This window comes from Nannobrachium achirus, assembly GCF_963921795.1.
Source record: "Nannobrachium achirus genome assembly, chromosome: 6".
NCBI classification, from domain to species: domain Eukaryota; kingdom Metazoa; phylum Chordata; class Actinopteri; order Myctophiformes; family Myctophidae; genus Nannobrachium; species Nannobrachium achirus.
This window is the reverse complement of record NC_137815.1, coordinates 71,782,387-71,805,524: the sequence shown is the minus strand read 5'-3', so window position 1 is coordinate 71,805,524 and position 23,138 is coordinate 71,782,387. Positions and strand designations below refer to the sequence as shown.

Sequence of the window (23,138 nt, the reverse complement as noted above, 5' to 3'; positions counted from 1 at the left end):
CTGGTGCTGCTGCCTGCTGGAGCTGCTACTCACTGGACCTCCAGTCATTCAGTGTGCAGCGCGAGGGCAAGTCACAGATATGTATATCCGCCCTGCAACGCTCATTCATCGGCCACAAACGTCGTCATGCCACGGACCTCCAATATTTACAAGCGACTTGGGCACTAGCCGTTAAGAAAGTATGGATGAACTCCCCCCGAACCTAAATAATTTCGGGTCGGGGCGTCCTCCCGAACCGAAATTAGTTAGGCTCCTTATAACGGTATGAAACGACCCTTAGTGGGGGTTTAAGAGATAATAATTAATGGATTATAATGAATAACATAAATCCATCATATTAATAGAAAAGATAATGTGTGAACAAATAAACACAACATAGTAATGTATTAATGTCACTGATGATATCGTGCTGTCAAACAAGTCTCTGACAAGTTTTAATCTGCAACAGTTTTATATAATAGCCTACAGTAGTCTAACATATAGACCTAGCCTACAGTGGGGGTCCCTGCTGATCTCTCTCTTCTCAGTTAAGGATCCTTGACCTGTATTATTATTATATTGTATGAATATAATCTAGGATTTTGCCATTTCTAGTCAAAATGTTTTAAAGCGTAGATATTTGAGTCACAACGCGTCGCGTTGTGAGCTTTGCTATTTAGGTGCGTGCGCGACACCGTCGAGATGCCAAGTATAAATCAGGCTCCAGCCTGAGCCTCTCTTTGCAGAGGGAACAGCAGCAGCCTGCAGCTACAGTAACAAGTTGTGAATCAGTGTCAAATACTTTAAATCGCTAGTTGCACGCCCAGTATCGTTGTTGTAGTTCATACGTGTGTGTAGTTAAAGCGTGGAAGCTTCTGCTTTGTTTAAATCAATTCCGTCGCAGACTCGACAAGAAGAACAAACGGGTGTGGAATGTGGATCATAATATCACGCAGCGTGCTCCAGTCCAGTGACACAACAACGGATCACATCAGCGAACATTGGACAGGGATGTTATAAAGCTAAACGTGGTACTAATCTCGCATGTTTAACCAGTGGGCTCACGACTCACGAGTGCTGTCTGTCTGCATTCGGTCGGGTCGGGTGTTCACTGCGCTACAGCTCAGTGCTGCTGTAAAAGACGCATGTCTGTAGAGTCGCTACAAGTGCTTTTTGGGGGAGGGCTGATGGGGTATTCAATGCGCCTCGGAAACACAGTATAGAATGAAATACTATGCAAAAACCGATTCAACCGTGGAATGTACCGATCCAGACACTCACGATACGTTACAATCACGATTCCAGCCGTCAATTGTACCGATCCACCCTGAATGAACCGATTCACTCGTGTCGAGCACGTTTGTATCGCGATTACGATCCGTATCGGTATATCTCCGCATCCCTACTGCACATTCCTCCAAACACAGCTGATTTTAATTACAGAGCTACTCTGTTTTGAATGTCATTCACGTCCAAACTATGTATTACTCATTGTAAACTTAATCAGCACAATATAATATGTATCTGTAAACGTTATAGATTGGAATAATAAGCATCTTGCTAACAAACATTCTGTACTGGGCCACTGGCCGTGTCCCTCTGCCTGCCGCTTGCAGGCTAATGGAAGCTACAAACACAAACATTGGGCACACACATGAGCCGTCCCATCGCCTGAATGTCTGGTCCCTTCTTATTGGTTCAGAAACAGACAGGCTTTCGTTTCAGACTGAAATGTCAAAATAAAATGCCCAAAAAAGCCTTTTCAATAGGTCTTTAAGTATGCCAAGCTGCTGAACAAAAACTAAAGGGTGCCCACTGAGCACGCCGTCTAAAAGTGGTCTAATAGACGTATAGATTTGGAAATTTATTAGTGGTCTAAACTTAGACTAGACGACTAATAGACTTCTAATAGTCGTCTAAATGTAGACGGTCTACATTTAGACGACTATTAGAAGTCTATTAGTCGTCTAGTCTAAGTTTAGACCACTAATAAATTTCCAAATCTATACGTCTATTAGACCACTTTTAGACGGCGTGCTCAGTGGGTGTCATCTGATGTGTTGTGTGGGCATTGTACATTTGTCAAACAGTATCCCAGCGGACCTGGGTGTGATGGCGCCCACCGTAATACGCAGGGAGGGGTACAGGTGGGGGTTACACAGAGGACCCCAAAAGAATGGATTCAGTTTAAATGTCATAATTCATATGACCCACACAGTCCTTAAAATAATTGTCCTTAAACATGTATTTTATTGTGTTTATAAAATGGTACCGTACAGTGGACATGTGAGTTGGAACCAGAATACTAAAATAAAAAATGATTGACAAAGTAATGAATTAAAGACAGAATATTCTTTTGTTTTGCCACCTTTATTGAATACAATCGGTCATATTTTATGACTTTTTGAATACAACAGGTCATATTTTATGACTCTTTACGGTGACTTGAATTGCAGAACCTATTCAGCAGCTTCTTTTCCCTGTAAAGATAGGAATATACAATTAGATAGTGAGTCTTCAGTTAAATGTTATAATTAATAATTAAGATAATCATCATTAATGAACCTTCATATCGAACAGGTATTTACCTTGGAGTCACGAGTCTTAGCTCTCATCTTGTTGACCTGGGATTCAGCGATGTCGGCGCGCTCCTCAGCCTCCTCTAGTTCATGCTGAACCTTTCTGCACTTGGACAGGTGAGTGTTGGCTGCCTCCTCCTACAATATGATAGAGAGCAGCAAGATTTGTGAACTCAAGTGGATGGCAGCGTTCAAAAAATATATATACAATGGTGAACGATATATAGTTATAGTTATCGCTCCCGGTGAGAATGGCGCTTCCATTAGTATAGACCTACTGCACATACTGAATAAACAGAGCTGCTACCTTTAAATGCATTTTAAATCTGATGCATTAAAAAAAATAGATGCTGCCATTTGTCCCAAAGCAACTGCAAAAGATTGTTACCATTAAGTTTCAAAAAGCATTATACCCTGTATACAGTAAACATAACGACAATGTGACATAGCTCTGTTTACACCATGCTGTACCCCCGCCAACTGTATTTATGTTCCCCTTTTCATCTGTATTTATTAGATTATTAAGACACTTGCTTGGGCAATGTAAACATATCTTTCTTGTTATTGTTCGGCAGCCTGAGCCAAAAAATGTTACCATGTTACTGTTACCATGATTCCTTGAAACGCACTGCCTGCATCTGCAGCTGTGTGCATGTCATGTCTCGTGGAAAGCAGCACGGTGGACACTGATATTCACTTACATACATAACTGATTCCTAATAATTCCTATTACTACTTTCGTTATTCCATTAGTTAAACTATGACTAGGCCTACAACACTATGCCCATGGCGACCACAACTAAACTATATATTTGTCTTACCGCTTCCTCCGCCTGCCTCTTGTAGCCCTTCACTTTCATCTGCAGCTTGTCTACCAGATCCTGAAGCTTGGCCATGTTCTTCTTGTCCTCTTCAGTCTGAAGTCAGAGTGAATGAACTCATAACATCAGTTGTTCATGCAATCTATTCGTTTTGTCAGAGGCATGATGGTCATTGAAGTGAACATGATATACTGTACAGTACCTGGTATGTCAGCTCCTTCACCCTCCTCTCGTATTTGCGGACACCTTTGATAGCATCTCCTCCGGCTCTCTGTGCATTTTCAACCTCTGCCTCCAGTTCACGCACCTTCACAATTGAATAGCACATTATTATCAAACGATTTCTTCTTATTTCATTGACTATACAGGTATGCTGTGTTGAAGTAAACCATACACCTTACCCTGCCCTCCAGTTTCTGGAGCTGCTTCTTGCCTCCCTTCATGGCCAGGTTCTCAGCCTCGTCCAGACGGTGCTGCAGGTCCTTGACAGAGACTTCCAGGTTCTTCTTCATCCTCTCCAGGTGAGAACTGGTGTCCTGTTCCTTCTTCAGCTCCTCGGCCATCATAGCAGCCTGGAAAGTAGTTTTTGTGTAAGATCAAATATACTTTGTTGTCCCGCAAAGGAACAAAAATGATGCCGCTGCATCACACCCGCCGTGGAGATCATCTTAACTTACATCAGTGATGGCCTTCTTGGCCTTCTCCTCAGCATTCCTTGCTTCTGAAACGCTGTCGTCCACTTCGCCTTGGACCTGGATCAGGTCAGACTCAAGCTTCTTCTTGGTGTTCAAAAGGCTTGTGTTCTAAAACAAAGATTCAGTTTAGGAATGCAAGTATGCATGATACTGTATGTATGTTCAAATGAAAATAAATAAGGCCATTCGACGCGACTAACGTCATGATTATCTCAGGCATGTGAGAGTTAGAGGTAGACAGAACAATGTTCATGAGAAAGGAGTTAAATATGTTGAGTTTTTTTCCATGGACTTACCTGGGAGTGCAGCAGGCCAGCGCGCTCACTGGCATCCACCAGTTCCTGCTCGGCTGCTTTGCGGCCTCTCTCTGTCTGTTCCAGAGCCACTCTCAGCTCCTCGATCTCAGCCACCATGAGGCCATTCCTACGCTCCACCATGGCAGCCTGTTCCTTCACGTCCTCCTGTCCTCTGACAGCGTCGTCAAGGTGCAGTTGGGCATCCTAAAACAAATCACATTCGAGGTGGTCGTGTGAAGAGAAACATCAGAACGTGACTGTAGTTCAGAGCAGTTTCATTGTTTGAATATACCGGTATGTCTATGGTCTCTGTTTAACTACCTTGTGTTTGAATATGTGTCTATTGTCTACTGTCTAACTACTATGTATTCTGCACCTTGAGCTGTCCCTGGACATTCCTCAGCTGCTTCTGGGCCTCAGCAGCCTGGCGGTTGGCGTGGCTCAGCTGAACCTCCATCTCGTTCAGGTCTCCCTCCATCTTCTTCTTGATCCTCAGGGCATCGTTCCTGCTCCTGACCTCAGAGTCCAGAGTGCTCTGCATGGAGTCAATCACCCTCTGGCTGTTCCTCTTGATCTGCTCCATCTCCTCGTCCTTCTCTGCCAGCTTCCTGTCAACCTCACCCTTGATCTGGTTGAGCTCCAGCTGCACACGAAGAATCTTGGACTCCTCGTGCTCCAGAGTACCCTGAAATGTAACACGGGAGCAAAAGGTTGTAGGACCTTTTAATGTAACATCCATCATATACTGCTACACTGTTTGAATATAAAATGTATTGAAAGAAATCTAAGATAGAGACATCTAGTTTTACCTCAGCTTCCTCCAGGGCTGTCTGGATCTCTGACTTCTCTGTCTCCACCTGTTTCTTGGATTTCTCCAGCTCATGGATGCTCTTTCCAGTCTCACCGATCTGTTCAGTCAGGTCTGAGATCTCCTCTACAGTTCATTGAAAATAACGAATTAGGATCTTTCCAATAAGCAACTGTTTTGTATTTGCATTTGAATAAAGTTGCAGCCTGATCCGCAATCGATCTTGAACATTTAATGTTTTATTTTATTTTATTTTTTTCTTTCTTTTTTAATGTTATTAAAAGAAGGATGTACTGTAGAGAAGACTTACGTTGCAGGTTCTTGTTCTCACGCTTCATGGTCTCCAGTTGATCCAGAGACTCCTCGTAGGAGTTCTTCATCTTGAACACCTCAGTGCTGAGAGAACGAGCCTCTTTCTGAGCTCCCTCCAGTTCGGCCTGACCCTCTTCAAACTTCTGCTTCCAATCTGCCAGGACCTGCACAGCATTTGTAATGAAATGTGTCATTTATAAGCATGTCTGTACGATTTATGAAAAAAATAAAAAAATACAAAATAGGCTATAGTCATTTACCCCACTTTAAGGACCTGCACAGAATTTGAAATAGAATGCGTTATTTACCCCACTTTAAGGAGGAAAGAATAATATTGTTTTAAAAAAATGTATGTCAAAGCACCTTATCGAAGTTCCTCTGTTTCTTGTCAAGGTTGGCAGCCAAACCGTTGGCCCTCTCCACATCAATCATGAGGTCTTCCACTTCACCCTGGAGTCTCTGCTTGGTCTTCTCCAGAGAGGCACACTTGGAATTCACAGCCTCGATTTGCTCCTCGGCCTCCTGAAGACGCTGGGCGAGCTTCTTCCTGTTGAATGGAATTGAGTTATCATGAGCAATATTTATTTATAGTGAGCGGTACCTGATGATTGTAAAAACACTGATGTCTTACTTAGCTTCCTCCAGCTCCTCAGTGCGTTGGACAGCATCAGTCTCATACTTGGCCCTCCACTGAGACACCTCACCGTTGGCCTTGGACATTCCTCTCTGGAGTTCTGCCTTAGCTTCCTGTTCCTCCTCAAACTGCTCCCTCAGGAGGTCACAGTCATGGCGAGCTGATTGCACAGCATGGGCAAGGGCATTCTTTGCCTGTCGAAAGAAAGATGACAAAATAATGTCAACTGGATGAAATTACAGACAGATGTTATTAGGCCTATTCATAAGAAAAAGTGAAGAAACGCCTGTTCCTTACCTTAACCTCCTCTTCAACGTGTCTCTTCAACTCCTCAATCTGTTGGACGAAGGCCTGCTTGCCTCTGGTGAGCTGAGAGACCAGAGCTTCTTTCTCCTCAAGTTGACGAGCAAACTCACCTAGTGAGACGTTTTAATATTAGTTTCAAACATTTACATAATCTTTGTTGAATACATATTCCCTAAATTCCTGGGATAACTGCCGATAAAAGCATTATCTCTATTTATGGAATTTCCTCAAGTACCATTGAAAACCCATGTAGTCTAGTAGACTTTTCAGTGAACATTTACCATTTTCAGTCAACAGTCTCGCTTTCTGTGCTCCAATGTCATTTAACTGGCGAACGTTCTCATCACTCTTGCCCTTGATTTCACTGAGTTGGTCCTCAAGGGTGCGGCACATCTTCTCAAGATTTCCCTGTTGATTAATATTGGACATAAAATTCAATCACTGAAGTAACCTACAATGTATACCCTAATATTTTCTTTCCAAATGGTTCATTGAACAAGTATTTTGACAACAATTACACATAAGCATTCTCTTCTACCTTTGCCTTAGCGACAGCCTCCATGTTGCTGGACAGGTCATCGATCTCCATCTTGTACTCGCTTTTCTCCTTCTCAAGTTTCTGCTTGACTCTCTGGAGGTTGTCGATCTGCTCACCCAGTTCAGCCACGCTGTCAGCCTGCTTCTTACGGAGAGCGGAGGCGGTGGCCTCGTGCTGCAGGGTGGACTCCTCAAGGTCACGACGCAGCTTCTGGAACTCGGCCTCACGCTTCTTGTTCATCTCGATCTGAGCGGCCGTGGCTCCACCAGCCTCCTCCAGCCTCTCGCTGATCTCCTCCAGTTCCCTGGAGAGGTCGGCTCTCTGCTTCTCCACCTTGGCACGAGCGGCGCGCTCAGCCTCGATCTCCTCCTCCAGCTCTTCAATACGAGCCTTTCAAATGAATGATGTTAGATTAACATCTGAAAATAAAAATTCACCCTTACTTATTGTTATTAATTAATTACAGTGGAAAATACCTGGAGTTCTTTGATCTTCTTCTGCAGCTGGGCGCCCAGAGACTGCTCATCCTCAATCTTACTCAGAAGCTGGGCAATTTCAAAGTCCTTCCTGTGGAATACAGGAATATACGTCATATTTTAGTGGTAGTTCGTCTCCATGGCAATTCATATAGTTGATATAATTGCAACCATAGGTTGCGTCAGTCCGTCCGTCCGTCCGTCCGTCCGTCCGTCCGTAATTGTGGTCCACATTACTTCTTTGTCTTCTCGTCATTCTGCTGCTTGTCATTCTCCAGGTCCATTATGGATTCCTGGGCCAGTTTCAGATCACCCTCCAGCTTTCTCTTGGCTCTCTCCAGGTCCATGCGGAGCTTCTTCTCTTGCTCCAGAGAACCCTCCAGCTGCACAACGATGGACGATTTGCACATCATCATTCAGTGTAACAATAAACATAATGTAGTTAAAACACGTGCTTGACTTTGGTAAAACTCACATCGTCAACTTGCTGCTCCAGCTTGGTCTTGGCCTTGGTCAGAGTGTTGACTTTGTCTTCCTCTGCCTGCAGGTCATCCAGGGTCTGCTGGTGGGCCTCTTGGAGGGCCTTCTTCTCCTTGGTCAGCTTAGCAAGACCTTCATCCTGAGAGGCCATCTCCTCGGTCAGGTTCTTCACCTAATTAACATGAAGGAATGGATCATTATAGTTCTATAACTTGATAAGACGGCTAGAGTGTATAATCATGAATGGATCATTGTTGCTCCATAACTTTACAGCTAGAGAGTATAATGTTGAACCTTGTTTTCAGTGGCGTGTTTTTCCTTCTCCACTTTGGCCAAGGTGAGCTCCAGGTCATCGATGTCCTTCTTGAGCTCAGAGCATTCATCCTCCAGCTTCCTCTTCTTGGCGGTCAGCTCAGCGTTCATTTCCTCCTCGTCCTCCAGTCTCTCGGTCGTCTCTTTGAGCTTGGCCTCCAACTGGATCTTACTTTTAATAAGACCCTCACATCTCTCCTCAGCATCGTTCAGAGCCTCGTCACCCTGGTTGTCAATGGAAAGGTAAAATGAGGGAACATGTCAGCGTTTGTTCTGGGTAGAGATATATGAGATTTCTTTGCAGCTGCTTTCTAGGGGAGGGGGTACATGAACACAAGCGACATTGACAGACTGAACAAGTTGGTGAAAAAGGCAGGCTCTATCATTGTTAGAGCTGGGACAGTACAGAGGCGGTGGCGGAGGTGAGGACAAGGAAGAAGATGGGGGCCATCCACCTCCTCCAGAAGGATATACTATAGTAGTTGAGGCTATCAACCTCCTCCAAAAGAATATACTAGTGTGTGGGTGAGTAGCATGGTCGAACCGTCGTTCGACCATCCAGGCATCCTCTGCCATGGTCTACTACACATCTACATTAGTTAAAAGATTTTAAGATACCTGTAGTTTGATTATACAATATGACTTTTTAACAACATTTCCTGTTCAAGTGTAACTACTTACTGATGCCGCTGCGGTTGCAAGGTTATTTTTCTCTTGCGTTATAGCGATCAGCTTCTCCTCCAGGGTCTTCTTGGAGGCCAGGGCAGCAGCCAGGTCAACCTTCATCTTCTCATAGTTCTCCTTCATGTTCTGCAGTTCTTTCTCTGTCTCAGCGCTCTGCAGGAGAGGCTTGATCTTGTAGTAGACCAACATCCATGGCCAGTGTTTCACATTCACGAATGAGCGCATGTTGAACTGGATGGTGTAAATGGCCTCTCTGTGGAAAACAGTTAGTGTGAAGTGAGTGGAAGTTAATTTCATTAAGTGTCCCGCGAAGCTAGGCCAATGTGACCCTGGGCGTACAATAAACTTTGAGCGCTTTGTGCCAACATGTAGGCCGTGCTTCGCCTCCCAGACAACGCCATATGTTGGAGCTTAGATCCCTCCAGGAGCACCGCTCAAAAACTCTAAACCCACATTCTTTTCCCAGCGGATTCCTCGTATCCCGCTGACCACAACCCGCGACTCGTGCCAGTGCAACCACACTTCTAGTTAGTGCTGCTATTATCGCGTCATTATAGTTGTTACTGTTGTCGTTGTTGTTATTGCTGTTGGTATTCTTCTCCATTTAAGGGGAGTTTTTACCTTGCCACCGTCACCAAAAGCTTGCTTGGCAATGTTTGCTATTTTATTGACGCTTTACATTTGTTTTATTGAGCAATGGCAATGTTTACTTACAAATTGTACTCAATATTGAATTGATGTTTTCAAAGTACCTCCTAGCCATCATCTTGACAAACTCCTTCCTCATGACGTAACCTCTTGCAAGAGCCTGAGTCATGGTGACCAGAGCAGCCAGCTTCTCATCTCGCATCTCCTCCAGGACACCCAGCAGACCAGCTTTGAAGAACACCTGAATGCAATGTCACAAACACTGTAACTAAACATCCTGAAGAATACCTGAATGCAATGTCACAAACACTGTAACTAAAACATCCTGAAGAACACCTGAATGCAATGTCACAAACACTGTAACTAAACATCCTGAGGAACACCTGAATGCAATGTCACAAACACTGTAACTAAACATCCTGAAGAATACCTGAATGCAATGTCACAAACACTGTAACTAAACAACCTGAAGAACACCCGAATGCAATGTCACAAACACTGTAACTAAACAACCTGAAGAACACCTGAATGCAATGTCACAAACACTGGAACTAAACCTGAGGAACACCTGAATGCAGTGTCACAAACACTGTAACTAAACATCCTGACGAACACCTGAATGCAATGTCACAAACACTGTAACTAAACATCCTGAAGAACACCTGAATGCAATGTCACAAACACTGTAACTAAACATCCTGAAGAACACCTGAATGCAATGTCACAAACACTGTAACTAAACATCCTGAAGAACACCTGAATGCAATGTCACAAACACTGTAACTAAACAACCTGAAGAACACCTGAATGCAATGTCACAAACACTGTAACTAAACAACCTGAAGAACACCTGAATGCAATGTCACAAACACTGTAACTAAACAACCGTAAAATCTACTTTTAGTCCTCTCTGGATAATGTTAAACCAGATTGGGAGTGTGTTTACCTTGGTATGTCCAAACTTGTACTCCTCTTGAGGTACGTCAATGGAGCCAAGCAGCTTCTCAGAGGCTTTCTTGTTGTCCATAAACGCGCCTTCGGGGCATGCGCTGGCATTCAGTACTTTGTACCTGATTTGTAAAAGTTCATGGTCATTTTCCGCTGACGTTCAGTACTCTGTACCCATTTTGTAAAATTTTGCATGAATATGAATGGAACTAAAAAAGTAAGGAATAATAAATACCGTACCTCTGCTTGAAGTCAGCATAAGGGATTCTGCTGGGGAAGCCCTTTCTGCAGATCCTGATGCCCTCCAGCACACCGTTACACCTCAACTGGTGGATGACCAGGAAGTTCTCCATCAGCCCTGTAAACATGTTGCTTCATTATTACCAGTAAGACTCCCTAGTCGCTTATCTCCACAAATAGGCAAAAAAAGTCTTTCCAAAATCGTCCTGATGGTGGCGCTAGATGGGACAGATGCGTTTTTATTACATGACTGTAGAGATACTGTGCGAATTTGCGTGATTTTAGGGCAAAAATTGTAGGAGCAGTGTCCAAAAATGTGTTTTAAAAAATCGGCCTGAAGGTGGTGCTAAATGGGACAGATCCATGTTGTTGACATGAGTGTAGACGTACTGTTTACCGATTTGCGTGATTTTAGGGCAAAATCTGTAGGAGCAGTGTCCAAAAATGTGTTTGAAAAAATCGGCCTGATGGTGGCGCTATATGGGACAGATCCATGTTGATGACATGAGTGTAGACATACTGTGTAGCGATTTGCGTGATTTTAGGGCAAAAATTGTAGGAGCAGTGTCCAAAAATGTGTTTTAAAAAATCGGCCTGAAGGTGGCGCTATATGGGACAGATCCATGTTGATGAGATGAGTGTAGACATACTGTGTAGCGATTTGCGTGATTTTAGGGCAAAAATTGTAGGAGCAGTGTCCAAAAATGTGTTTTAAAAAATCGGCCTGAAGGTGGCGCTATATGGGACAGATCCAAGTTGATGACATGAGTGTAGACATACTGTGTACCGATTTGCGTGATTTTAGGGCAAAAATTGTAGGAGCAGTGTCCAAAAATGTGTTTTGCAAGAATCGGCCTCATGGTGGCGCTAGAAGAGGGCCATGTGAGAAATGAGGGGTGGGGTCTCCGCGCCGCCGAAGTGGACGAATAGGTACCGGCCCCGGCTCTCCCGGTCGCTCCTAGTCCGAGTTACGGCATTTTATGTGCGCTGCAGTGGAGGGGGTCCTCCACTGGGGGCGCCACCACTTTTGCATCCGTTCTGGAGCACCAGGTGTCGTGGTCCCCGGGAATTCCCCGTGTGGAGCCCCGTTGGGGTGGTCATTTGGTCTTTTTTGCACATTTGGTCATTTTTTACACCCAGGTCCCTGGAGCTCCGGGGTTCCTTGGAGGTTGTAGTTTGGCAGGCAAGGAGTTTGTGTGGAAATTTTGGCATGGATCGGGCCAACGGTGGCGGAGATATGAGTAGGGGGAAAGTGTGACGTGTGACGAGTGACGTGACCGACAGATGGACTGACGGACTGACAGCCGGTGGAGGTTTGGATAGTATAGAAGTAACTGCGACCTACGGTCGCAATCAGTACAAAATAGTTACTGTACACACTGGCCAAAGTTGCGTTAAATGACTATCACTGTTTAAATGTTTATTTTCTGTTTACCTGGAGTCTTGGACTCGTTGGGAATCAGGCAACGCACAAAGTGAGGATGAGTGCGATGCAAGTTGGTCATCAGCAACGCCAAGTTGGCCTGTTGAGACATAATGAGACAATTAAGCTTATTATTAGTAGAAACTCATACGACATTGTACTTTTTCCCTAAACTACTACTACTTATTTGAACTCATTAGATACTAGTTACTCTCCAGATTATTTCCCCCCTAAAACATAAATTAACCACTTTAAGCCCCATTTTAAAGCAGAGTTACAAGCTTACAACATGTGATACAGAAATAGTTTAATTTCAACATGAAAATACCTGCATATTTCATACATGGATATAATGTTGATAATAATAATGCTTCATTCTTACAATAATGTAATGTTGGAAAAAAATTATAATAAATATTCGTACAGGAATTTAAAGTTGATAATAATGAATACATATTCTTACCCTGAAAGCACTTGACACAGTCTGCATAGAACCACCCTTCTTCTTGCCTCCTTTCTTTGTAGTATCTGTTTACATGTTACAATCATGAGTTATCATTAGTTAAACACAATAAAAATGCCTCTCTTCTTGTCAGAGTGTTTATAGTAAATTAATATAATAGTAACTTCAGGTCCAGGTGGATGATTTGTTTAAATTGCCTAGAAGTTGTTTGGTCGGGTGGGTGGGCATACAAACGTAACATGCAGCACCGTTGCCCACCAAACTTGGTCAGGGGTCTGCCGTCAGAATAGCTACACCAGAGACCTGCGCACACCATTGCTCTGCCACAAATTGCCTAGAAGTTGTTTGGTCGGGTGGGTGGGCATACAAACGTAACATGCAGCACCGTTGCCCACCAAACTTGGTCAGGGGTCTGCCGTCAGAATAGCCACACCAGAGACCTGCGCACACCATTGCTCTGCCACTGCCCCCCCCCCCCCCCCCTCTCTGTGTTCCTATTGGCCCGGGGTTTAAACAGCCATAACTCTAGTTCCCAGCACGCTAAAGGCCCAACCTTGGTAGGTGCTCTTATACAGCCAAGAGGTAAAGGTTGGAATTGTGCTCTGTGTGTCCCAGTCCCAGAACACACTATATTCTATGAATAAACATACCTTCAGGCTCAGGTGGGGGATACAGTACACCCAGCATTTTAACTGAACACGTTTTATTCTATGAATAAACTTACCTTCAGGCTCAGGTGGGGGATACAGTGTTGCAAGCAGTTTAACTGAAGACTTGGTGTACAGCTGCACCACAGAGTCATTAAGTGGATCCTTGTTCTTCTCCAGCCAGCCTGTGATGCTGTAGTCCACGGTTCCAGCGTAGTGGACCAGGGAGAAGTGGGCTTCACCTTTGCCTTTCCCTGGTTTGGGTTTCTCAAAGGCCTTGTTCTTCCCAAGATGCTGGTCAATCAACTTCTCGGCGAAGGATTTGTCCGTAGCCTTCGGGAACATGCACTGCTCCTCAAGGATGGAGAAGATGCCCAAGGGCTTTTGTAGGAGACAAAAGAGACAAATCAACAAAAAACAAACTCAAAAAAATATTAAAATCATGTCCATTAAAGCAAAAAATAATTGTTTACCTTCTCAATGAAGCTATATGTTACTCCGTAAACTCCAGCTGATAACAATAGTATACGACACTAACTAGAAAGATGCAATGTTGGGAAATTGCAAGTGTGGTTCTCCGTTTTTGTATTTTCCCATTCAAGTCAATGGGGTTATTTGTCAGAGGGACAAACCCATAGCACCACAGTGTCAGGCGTGACAGACAGACAGAGATACATACGGACAGGATGTGACCGTTCACATACTAAACTGCAACCTATGGTCGCAATAATGATACCTTCTCAATGAGCTCAATGCAGATAGCCAAGTCCAAGATAATACATGCAAATATAAGAATAATTGTATACCTTCTCAATCAGCTCAATGCAGACAGCCAAGTCCATGCCGAAGTCAACGAGATCCCAGGGAATTCCCTCCTTCATGTACTCCTCTTGCTCCAGAACAAACATTGTGTGGTTGAAAAACTGTTGCAGTTTCTCATTGACGAAGTTGATGCACAGTTGCTCCAGGGTGTTGAACTGTAAGTTGAAATATCATTAGCCTGTTAGTCCCTAACTTTGTGACAAAAAAGAATGAGTATCCCACTTAAAACAAGTCAATTCTTACATCAAAGATTTCAAAACCAGCGATGTCCAGCACACCAATGTAGAAGTTTCTCTGAGCTGGTGTGCTCAGCTGCTCGTTGATCCTAATGACCATCCACAAGAACAGCTTCTCATAGATGGACTTGGCCAAGGCACCAACTGAGTTCATGACCTAAGGAAATAGGAACGTTATTTAGTAGCGGTATTGAAATACACAATTCAGAATGTAGAATTAAAGATTTAGCCACTCTTAATCCAGACCAATTTACAGTAAGCAAGGAAAACACAAGGTAATATATCATATCAAATCTAGTCTAAAGTAAATAATAACTAGTTTAATGACTATAGAGATACTACTACCGATTAATCCTGCAAAAATACATTAGAGTTCTTGTGCTGCGTTGAGAATGTAAGGTGCGTATGAAATCAGATATCATACATACAAATGTCAAGTTACTCACCTGTGGCACAGTTTGTCCCTTAGTGACATACTCATTTCCCACTTTGACTCTGGGGTAGCAGAATGCCTTAAGCATATCTGCTGAGTTCAGGCCCAAAAGGTAGCAAATCTTGTCTGCCACTGAAATGTTCACACAATTTGCAATTTAGGTATTTATCAGACGCTTTAACAGTAAGCAAGGTAAACACAAGGTAATATGTCAATTGCAAAGAGATAGTAATCTAGAATAGTAGGTAAACCCAATAACCATCCTTCTAACAGAGTCTCTGCAGCAGTGCTGTTGCAACTTCAATAGACTCAGCGGCTTGTGCAATTTGCATGGGAAGTTCACAGAGTATAGTAGCTAAATATGGACCCGGTCATCACATTATTAGCTTAGGAATGCAACAAACTAAACTAAACAATCTCCATGAATTCAAGGAATATATTGGCCTCCTGTGTTAACTGTGCATAGCTGAATAGGATGGGGTAGGTCTACACAACTGTATTTATATCAGTTTTTATAGTGGTATAGAGACAGATCTTCTGGTGTAAAAGGGTTGAGAACCACTGGCTTAGTTCATTTAGAATATAACTAAATACAATCTTTGTGACAAAGCATTACAGCATTATTTTCATTCCTCTCACCCTCAGTGCCGTCTGGTTCTGCCTGTTCCTCGCGCTGCTTCTGTTTGAAGGTCAAGACACCATGGTGCATGACAGCGCCGGTGAACTTGTAGATGCCCTGTTTCTCATCGAGACTGAAGCCCAGGACGTCAATAGCGTCCTGATGTCAACGAGCAGAGATGTATTCAAGAGATTGAAATTAAGCATTAGATCAACAAACATCCAATTAGAATTGTGTAGGCTACAACTCAACGGTAAATTAAATGTTCACTGACATCAGTAGCTTCGAGTTCCAGTTTGTCATCGATGCTGTTCACAACGATCACACCCATGCTGATCAGGGGGAAGTCGTAGGGGTTGGAGGTGATCAGACACTGCTCTGAAAAGGGATTAAAAAAGGTGTGAACATGTGTTTTTTATTCATTCATTGATGTTCTCACTGCTAATCTTATAGGAAGAGGGGAAGTCCGCACACTGTTGTGCTAGATACAACGTTTCGACCCTGGTGGGTCGTCTCCTGATGAAGACGCACCGGGGTCAAAACGTTGTTTCTCCTCAATAAAATTGTCGCTGGAGCTACAGAACAGTGTGCGGACTTCCCTTCTTCCTATGGTGTGTATTTTTGGTTCAGCACCTGAAACATCTTTTGGAGATGTGCGTGCTTCCCTCTCTGCTCTCACTGCTATATACTATATGAGATACTTTAATGGTTTCCTGTGGAAATAAGCTTAGTCTTTTCATGGATCTCCTTTTAGTAGACCTTGTACCAGTGAACTGTACCGTCATGAAACTGTACCTTTTCCTATGCAAACTTCTAATAAAGTCTTCAATCAATCAATCAATCAATGCTAATCTCACTCAGTGGCATTGAGTTCACAAGTTCACAATACTTTGTGAACTTAAAGGACAACTCCGCCCTAAATCACTTCTAGGCTCATTTTCCTACTTATATTGATCCAAAAAGACTGTCCATGGGGTCTATTAGGCACAAATGCCCATGTTGTCCAGTTTCCCCAGCAGAACCCTGCAGCTCTCATAGCATAGAGTGAAGCCTATAAGCCTATCGCTTTTACACTATTTGTTGTGGTTAAAAGTTTTTATTTTTCATGAATGTGTTACTAGTTGTCATTACAAAGACATTCATGCCATCGTTGTCCCACAAAAGTCATGACACTCTGCTAAACAGATGTTATGCTTTTATGTGTTTTGCCAAGTCCCGGAAAAGACACACTGTGATTGGCCAATACAGTCACTTTGATTTGTAGTTGTGCCGAATGCTCACCCCAAAACATGATTTTTGCCATTGTGGTGGCTTGTGTGGTGCAATCAAGGCATGGATGTGTTTGTAATGACAACTAGTAACACAGTCATGAAAAAATAAATCACTTTTGACCGCAACAAATAGTGTAAAAGCGATAGGCTTATAAGCTCCACTCTATGCTATGAGAGCTGCTTGGTTCTGCAGGGGAAAATGGACAACAGGGGCATTTGTGCCTAATAGACCCCATGGACAGTCTTTTTGGATCAATATAAGTAGGAAATGAGCCTAGAAGTGATTTAGGGTGGAGTTGTCCTTTAACTTGTGAACTCAATTCCACCGCCATCTGGTCGGAGTCGGGTTATCTCACTGCATCAGCATCAGTAATTCCATTTAACAACTAGAAACAGCGCTCTCCGCCAAGTCAGGTAGGTTATTGTGGCCTCCTGGTGGCGCTACAATAGGCCAATGTGAAAAGGGTGCCATGTGTTCTTGGGCCTTTCATGGCATTCAGACGCTGCATGCATGATTTGAGGCATTTTGTTCCAAAAATGTGTTTAGCAAAAGTTGACCTGCTGGTGACGCTATAATAAGGCAATGTGAAAAGGGTGGCATTTGTTCCTTGGCCTAGTGGGAATGTGTGCGTAACATTCCACGCAAATCACAGGCTGCGTTCATGATTTGAGGCATTTTGTTCAAAACGGACCAATCCTGAAACCCAATGTTAGCCAATCAGGATAGAATATGAAATATCAGAAAAATCTGTCTTGATCACATCACTATAGATATACTGTGTACTACACAGTATATCTATAGTGATCACTACACAGTGTGTAGTGATATGCATAATCTTTGGATAAAATCTGAAGGACTAATATCAAAGAATATGTTTTACATAAGTCGGCCTCCTGGTGGTGCTATAAAAGGCAGATGTGAAAAATGCAGGGCAAATGTTTTTCCTTGGCCGCTAGGGAGTGCGCATAGATAGTTTTAAACTGATCGGTGGAGTTATAGGAAACAATCGTCCTTTTGGGAAGTGGGGATGAGTGTGCCAATTTCATGAACACTGCACGCTGTGTTCATGATTTGAGGCATTTTGTTCATAACAGAGCAATCCTGCAAACTTTGGAAGCCAATCTTAGCCAAACGGGATGGAATATGGTAAATTGGACAGATTCACGTTGATCACATGACTGTAGAGATACTGTCTACCGATTTGCGTGATCTTTGGACAAAATCTGTAGGAGTTGTTAAAAGTTTTGTAAAAATCTGACTCATGGTGGCGCTAGAACAGGCCCATGTGAAAAATGTGGGGCAGAGGTTCTGAATTGGCATCCAGGAAGTGTATGTGTGCACAGTTTGGCACCGGGCCAACAGCGTCAGAGATTAGCTGCACAGACAGACAGACAGACAGACAGACAGACAGACAGGGTGCAACAGTCTCTCGACCATGCCTTTCGGCCTGGCGGAGACAATAATCTATAATAATAATAAACTATAATAGTAATTCCACTTACCAATGATCTCAGGTTTGTGGTTGGTCATCATCTGGAAGAAGATGTGGTAGCCTCTCTCAGCAGGAAGCTGGTAGGTCACTCTGGACTTCTCCAGCAGATCTATATGGGTTGTACATAAGTCAAAATGTAATCCTCACATAAAGGGATATATCATTTACCATCTGTGAACTTCATACTTACATGTCTCAATATCAGCACTGGCCAGTTTACCGGTTCCGCCAAAATGGATTCTGATGAATTTACCCTGTTTGATAGAGCACACTTTGTTTCATCTCTCTACATTGTGGAATTGTTGCGGGTATTCTCATAAAATGACATTATTTTTAAACTTACAAAGCGAGAGGAGTTGTCATTCCTAATGGTCTTGGCATTACCATAGGCCTCCAGCAAGGGGTTGGCTGCAATAATCTGATCCTCCAGTGACCCCTATGGAATGTTTCAGACATCGCCCAGTTTAACATTTGGTCAGATTTTTTTCAAATTTTCAAAATGTTCAAAAACATTTATTTGTTAAAGTTAAAACCTGTATGTACCTTGATTTTAGTGGCACCGCCACCTCCACCCTCTCCACCAGAACTAGCTGTTGCAAAGTACTGGATGACACGCTTGGTGTTCACAGTCTTTCCAGCACCGGATTCTCCACTGGTTATAAATGCATACATTCAGAGAAATGCAGTTAGTCAATTTGTGTACAATGTTCTTGTTTTTAATGCCTAGTTAGTAGATGACAGAAACTTACGTGATCAGGACAGACTGGTTCTCTTTGTCTGTAAAATGTAAATCAAACCTTTAGTCACAAATACGGCACAAGACCGTTATAGTTATGTATGTTTTACATTATCCTCACTAGGACAGTACGTACCCATCAGCATGAACTGATAGGCGTTGTCAGAGACGGAGAAGATGTGAGGTGGGGCCTCAATACGCTTCTTGCCTCTGTAGGCATTCACAACCTCCTGGTCGTACACTGGGAGCCACTTGTAGGGGTTCACAGTCGCACAGAACAAGCCAGAGTAGGTCTGAAGGAAGGGGAGAAGAGAAAGAACATTAACTTGCTCACCCTTGTCTCCTCAAGGCTTTGACTACTGTCTGCAACGCACTTCTCATCGGGGTCCCTAACATGAGCATCCAGAAGCTCCAGTACATTCAGAACTAGAAAGATAAAATTCTGGGAAATTGCGAGTGTGGTTGCCTATTTATAGTCTGAGTAGCTAGAATGTCATGTGCTGCTATATAGGATCCTGATGATGAGAGAGAACATATCACAGCCATACTCCATTCTCTACACTAGCTTCCCATCTCCTTCAGGATGGAGTAACCTTCAAGGATCTGCCTTCTTACCCATCAGTGGATCCACAGCAATACCCCCTCCTATCTAAAGAAACTCATTGGACCCCCTACTTCCACCCGCTCCCTTCCGCTCTGGAAATGCAAACTCACTCAAAGGCAAAAAGACTGATCTCCGCTGGGATTAATGTTATGAGTTAGAAGAGGCATCAACTAAATGAACAAGTTAAAGCTGTACTGTGGAAGCTGCTCAACTAGTGGTCAGTAGCGGTATTGCTTTTTTCGGCCGGAGTCGCCGCGGACCACCGGAACGGGGGTCCGCGGACCACCGCGGCCGTCGCGAGCACCTCCGCCTCGCCGATACGATTCCGTAGAGCCGTCTCCCATCATTTTTAGACCAGGATTGAGGGAGTAGCAAGCAAGATTCCTTCACCAATGTAAACACAGTTGCTGAGGGAAGCTACTTCCTTTAGAGACAGCAAGACTCGCTGTGATTGGCCGGTGGTGTATGATCGGCGCTGTGATTGGCTGGTAGTGTATCATGTGGGAGATGACATCATTTTGCCGGGAAATTCTCCCCCCCTCACAACTCATAGAAAACATATAAAGAGAAGGCTTCAGAAGCTGAAAATAACAGAGTGGGGGTTCTAAAACTTTAGCGATTTAACAGTTAGGACAATTTTAAGATTTGTTTTATAAAAAAAGTTACATGGTATAACTTTAACTTTTGTTAACAAAAAAAACAAAAAAACGAACTAAAAGTTTCTTATTTACATACTGTTGTTTTCTCTATGGGTTTCACTTGTAAAAAAATTGTACTGTGTATTTTTCTCTCTTTCCTATCGACAGGTGCAACAACCATGAACTGTTCTCAGCATGTAGAAAATAGGGCATTAGCGAAAAAGTCAACAAGTCGACTGAGTCACAAGTCGACTCCCACCAGAGAAAGTCGAACTTCTATCCTCTATCATTATGTTTGCTCCATGTGTGCGTCTGTACAGCATTCAAACAGTAGGATTGCTTATTGCCAAGGACGGAATGATCCAATATTACAGTGCTACATTACATTTGGTATAACATGGTTCTATTGTGAAAATAGCCGATCTACATGCTCAACGCCTCGCAATGCGAGGCGTTGTGAGCATGTAGATCGGCTATTTTCACAATTTCTGCCTCTATATATCTGACAATTTGGACAATGTTTAATTAGTCTAATTAATTTAGAGGTATTAAAAAGTCCTTAAATTGGCACTTTAGAAATGTGAAGATACCCTCTACTGTATGTCTATATACTTAAACGTTGTTGGTTTGTTTACAGTTGAGTGAGAAAACAATGTTGCACATTAAGTTAATCGTCTGGGGGGCCCCCCCCAACATAATTGGGGGGTCGTGTGTGATGTGATGACGTCATCGAAGGGTAAAGACGACTTCAACTCAACTTTTTACTGAGTCGAGTCGACCCGCAAAAATCACAAGTCTAAAACCTTACGTAGATCATCCATGCTGCATAACGCTCTTTGAGGTTATACAGGACGGTGGCTTCAGTGAGGTGGGTCATCATGGCCATGTCCTCAATCTTGTCATACTTGGGAGGGTTCATGGGGGTGACGTCAGCCTCAGGCACAGTTCTTTCCTGGAAAAATATAATAATAATCGTGATTAGGGCCTGCATCAGTGGTGGAAAAAGTACTCAATTTTTTTTACGTGAATAAAAGTATCATTACTGCAATGTAGAAGTACTCCGTTACAAGTAAAATACAATGAAAATATTGGCATCAAAATGTACCGTACTTAAAGTACCAAAAGTAAAAGTACAAAATGTTTGAAAATAGCTGATCTACAAGCTCACAACGCGTCACTTGGCGACGCGTTGTGAGCTTGTAGGCTATTTTCAAATGCCTATAGGCATAAAATAGGGCTAAAGTGGTTAATGTATCTTTTATAATATTATAATTTATATCCGCAAAGTAAATAGTAACTAAAGTTTTCAAATAAATGTAGTGGAGTAAAAGTAACATTTTCTGGATCTAGAATGTAGTGGAGTAGAAGTAATTGGAAATACTCCAGTAAAGTAAAAGTACCTCAAAACCGTACATAGCACTTACTGTAAGTAAAAGTACTTAGTTACTTTACACCACTGGCCTGCATGTAGGCCTACTCCACTTTTAGAGTTAAATTTGGTCCTGGGTGTCACAACATCTCGGCAGCACCCCCCCCCCCCCCCCCCCCAAAAATATCATTTTTCTCAAACAGTGACTTATAGGCCATCCTGACTACTAATTGATGCCGAGGCCGAATTGGCCCGAATCACATGAAAGAGGTCTCACAGCACATGGTTGGTTCTACAGACTCCAACTTTCGCACGCAGAGTAGCCCAGATCTTTGCCTACATACTTAGCTACTTCCCCTGCCGTTACTGTACTTACATGATGCACAGTTGTACAAAACGTAATTTTTCAGTAGAACCGCCGATCCAACGAATATGCCCATAAAAGGGGACAAGGACTGAGAGATACAGAGATCCCATATATGGAGATCTTTCGCACACGGATAGCTCAGATCTTTGTGTGGGCAGCACAGGCTTGGCGGCACCAGAACCTGGAGGTTGTTAGGACAGCTCATTCAAGTTAGTTTATTAAGGTGACGATATTGTAGTTTGAACAGAGCCGAACCGATTTAAAGTGGGCTCTAAAAGTGGAGTATACATCGGCCCTTACAGTGGTACTTGATTTTAGATAAACCTTTACCTCCTTCTTGTCCCCAAGCAGTTCCACGGTGACTTTGGCACCGTCCTTCTTTACGATTTTACACTTGAGGTACAGCTCGGCTTTGTCGGCCACATATGCTGCCGTTTTGGCATCAAAGGGCGAAGCCTGAGCCTCCATTCTCTCCTTCTCTGGCTTACGGAGATAAATGGCGGCCTTGCCATACTGCTTCATCTCTTCGTCCGTACTCATGGTGGCGGCTTTCTGTAGACGGACAAATAGATGGTGTTAATTATATTAATGTTGCTTCTGGGTGGTCCCTGGAACTAAATATTTTGAGATGGGGGTCCGTGGCCAAATACATATCATTTTGGGGGTCCTTCACATGAAAAGGTTTGAGAACCACTGACATAGTAGTCTGTCAAGAACAGAATAACGGAGCTCCAGTTAAGTGAAAAGGACCTTTTCTTTGACGATGGCTGGCCAGATTGCTGACATAGAAACATAGTTTTTTTTTCAAAAAACCTTAGAAGGATTCAAAAGACACTTATAGAATCGGGTCAAAATTCAAATGTTCACGATTTTTCAAAAATAGCAGATCTACAAGCTCGCAGTGAGCTTGTATATCTGCTATTGTTCAATAGTTAAAGCATAAAATAATGATACACAATAAGGTGTACCCGTTCGTGTTAATTAATACTTTATTATGAAGGCGGACAAATAGATGGTGTTTATGCAATTGCTGACTTGAGATCTGAGTAGATAATTGTAGGACTATTCTTATGGTTATAGCTAATTGTAGATTTATTAGGAAAATTATGAACACTCACTTTTCTCCACTACCAATAGCGGTGGAATCTTGTGTGCAGCCTTTTAGCGTGGAGAAAACACATCATTTTGAGGACATTAACAGGAGTTGAATGATTCAATACAATTCATAATCATGGATTAAATTGGCTTATCGTCACTGTCG

At 43.0% G+C, this 23,138-nt stretch overlaps 1 protein-coding gene across 1 annotated transcript; it reads right to left on the bottom strand.

Moving 5' to 3' along the window:
* Nucleotides 1-2,438: 2,438 nt before the first annotated feature.
* Nucleotides 2,439-22,417, bottom strand: LOC308287617 (myosin heavy chain, fast skeletal muscle-like; the record flags this gene model as incomplete). The annotated part of the gene is made up of 39 exons (XM_080728844.1): nt 2,439-2,459; nt 2,568-2,696; nt 3,380-3,475; nt 3,582-3,686; nt 3,781-3,951; nt 4,057-4,182; nt 4,371-4,574; nt 4,747-5,055; nt 5,180-5,304; nt 5,489-5,654; nt 5,854-6,037; nt 6,122-6,318; nt 6,422-6,540; nt 6,712-6,838; nt 6,969-7,358; nt 7,445-7,535; nt 7,682-7,827; nt 7,920-8,096; nt 8,219-8,461; nt 8,918-9,173; nt 9,673-9,809; nt 10,515-10,638; nt 10,757-10,874; nt 12,192-12,279; nt 12,643-12,707; nt 13,367-13,670; nt 14,096-14,266; nt 14,355-14,504; nt 14,794-14,912; nt 15,420-15,558; nt 15,674-15,777; nt 18,174-18,272; nt 18,354-18,417; nt 18,507-18,599; nt 18,707-18,815; nt 18,913-18,940; nt 19,036-19,192; nt 20,950-21,093; nt 22,208-22,417. The coding sequence occupies 39 exons, from the start codon at nt 22,415-22,417 to the stop codon at nt 2,439-2,441; spliced, it is 5,805 nt and encodes a 1,934-aa protein (XP_080584970.1).
* Nucleotides 22,418-23,138: the final 721 nt, after the last annotated feature.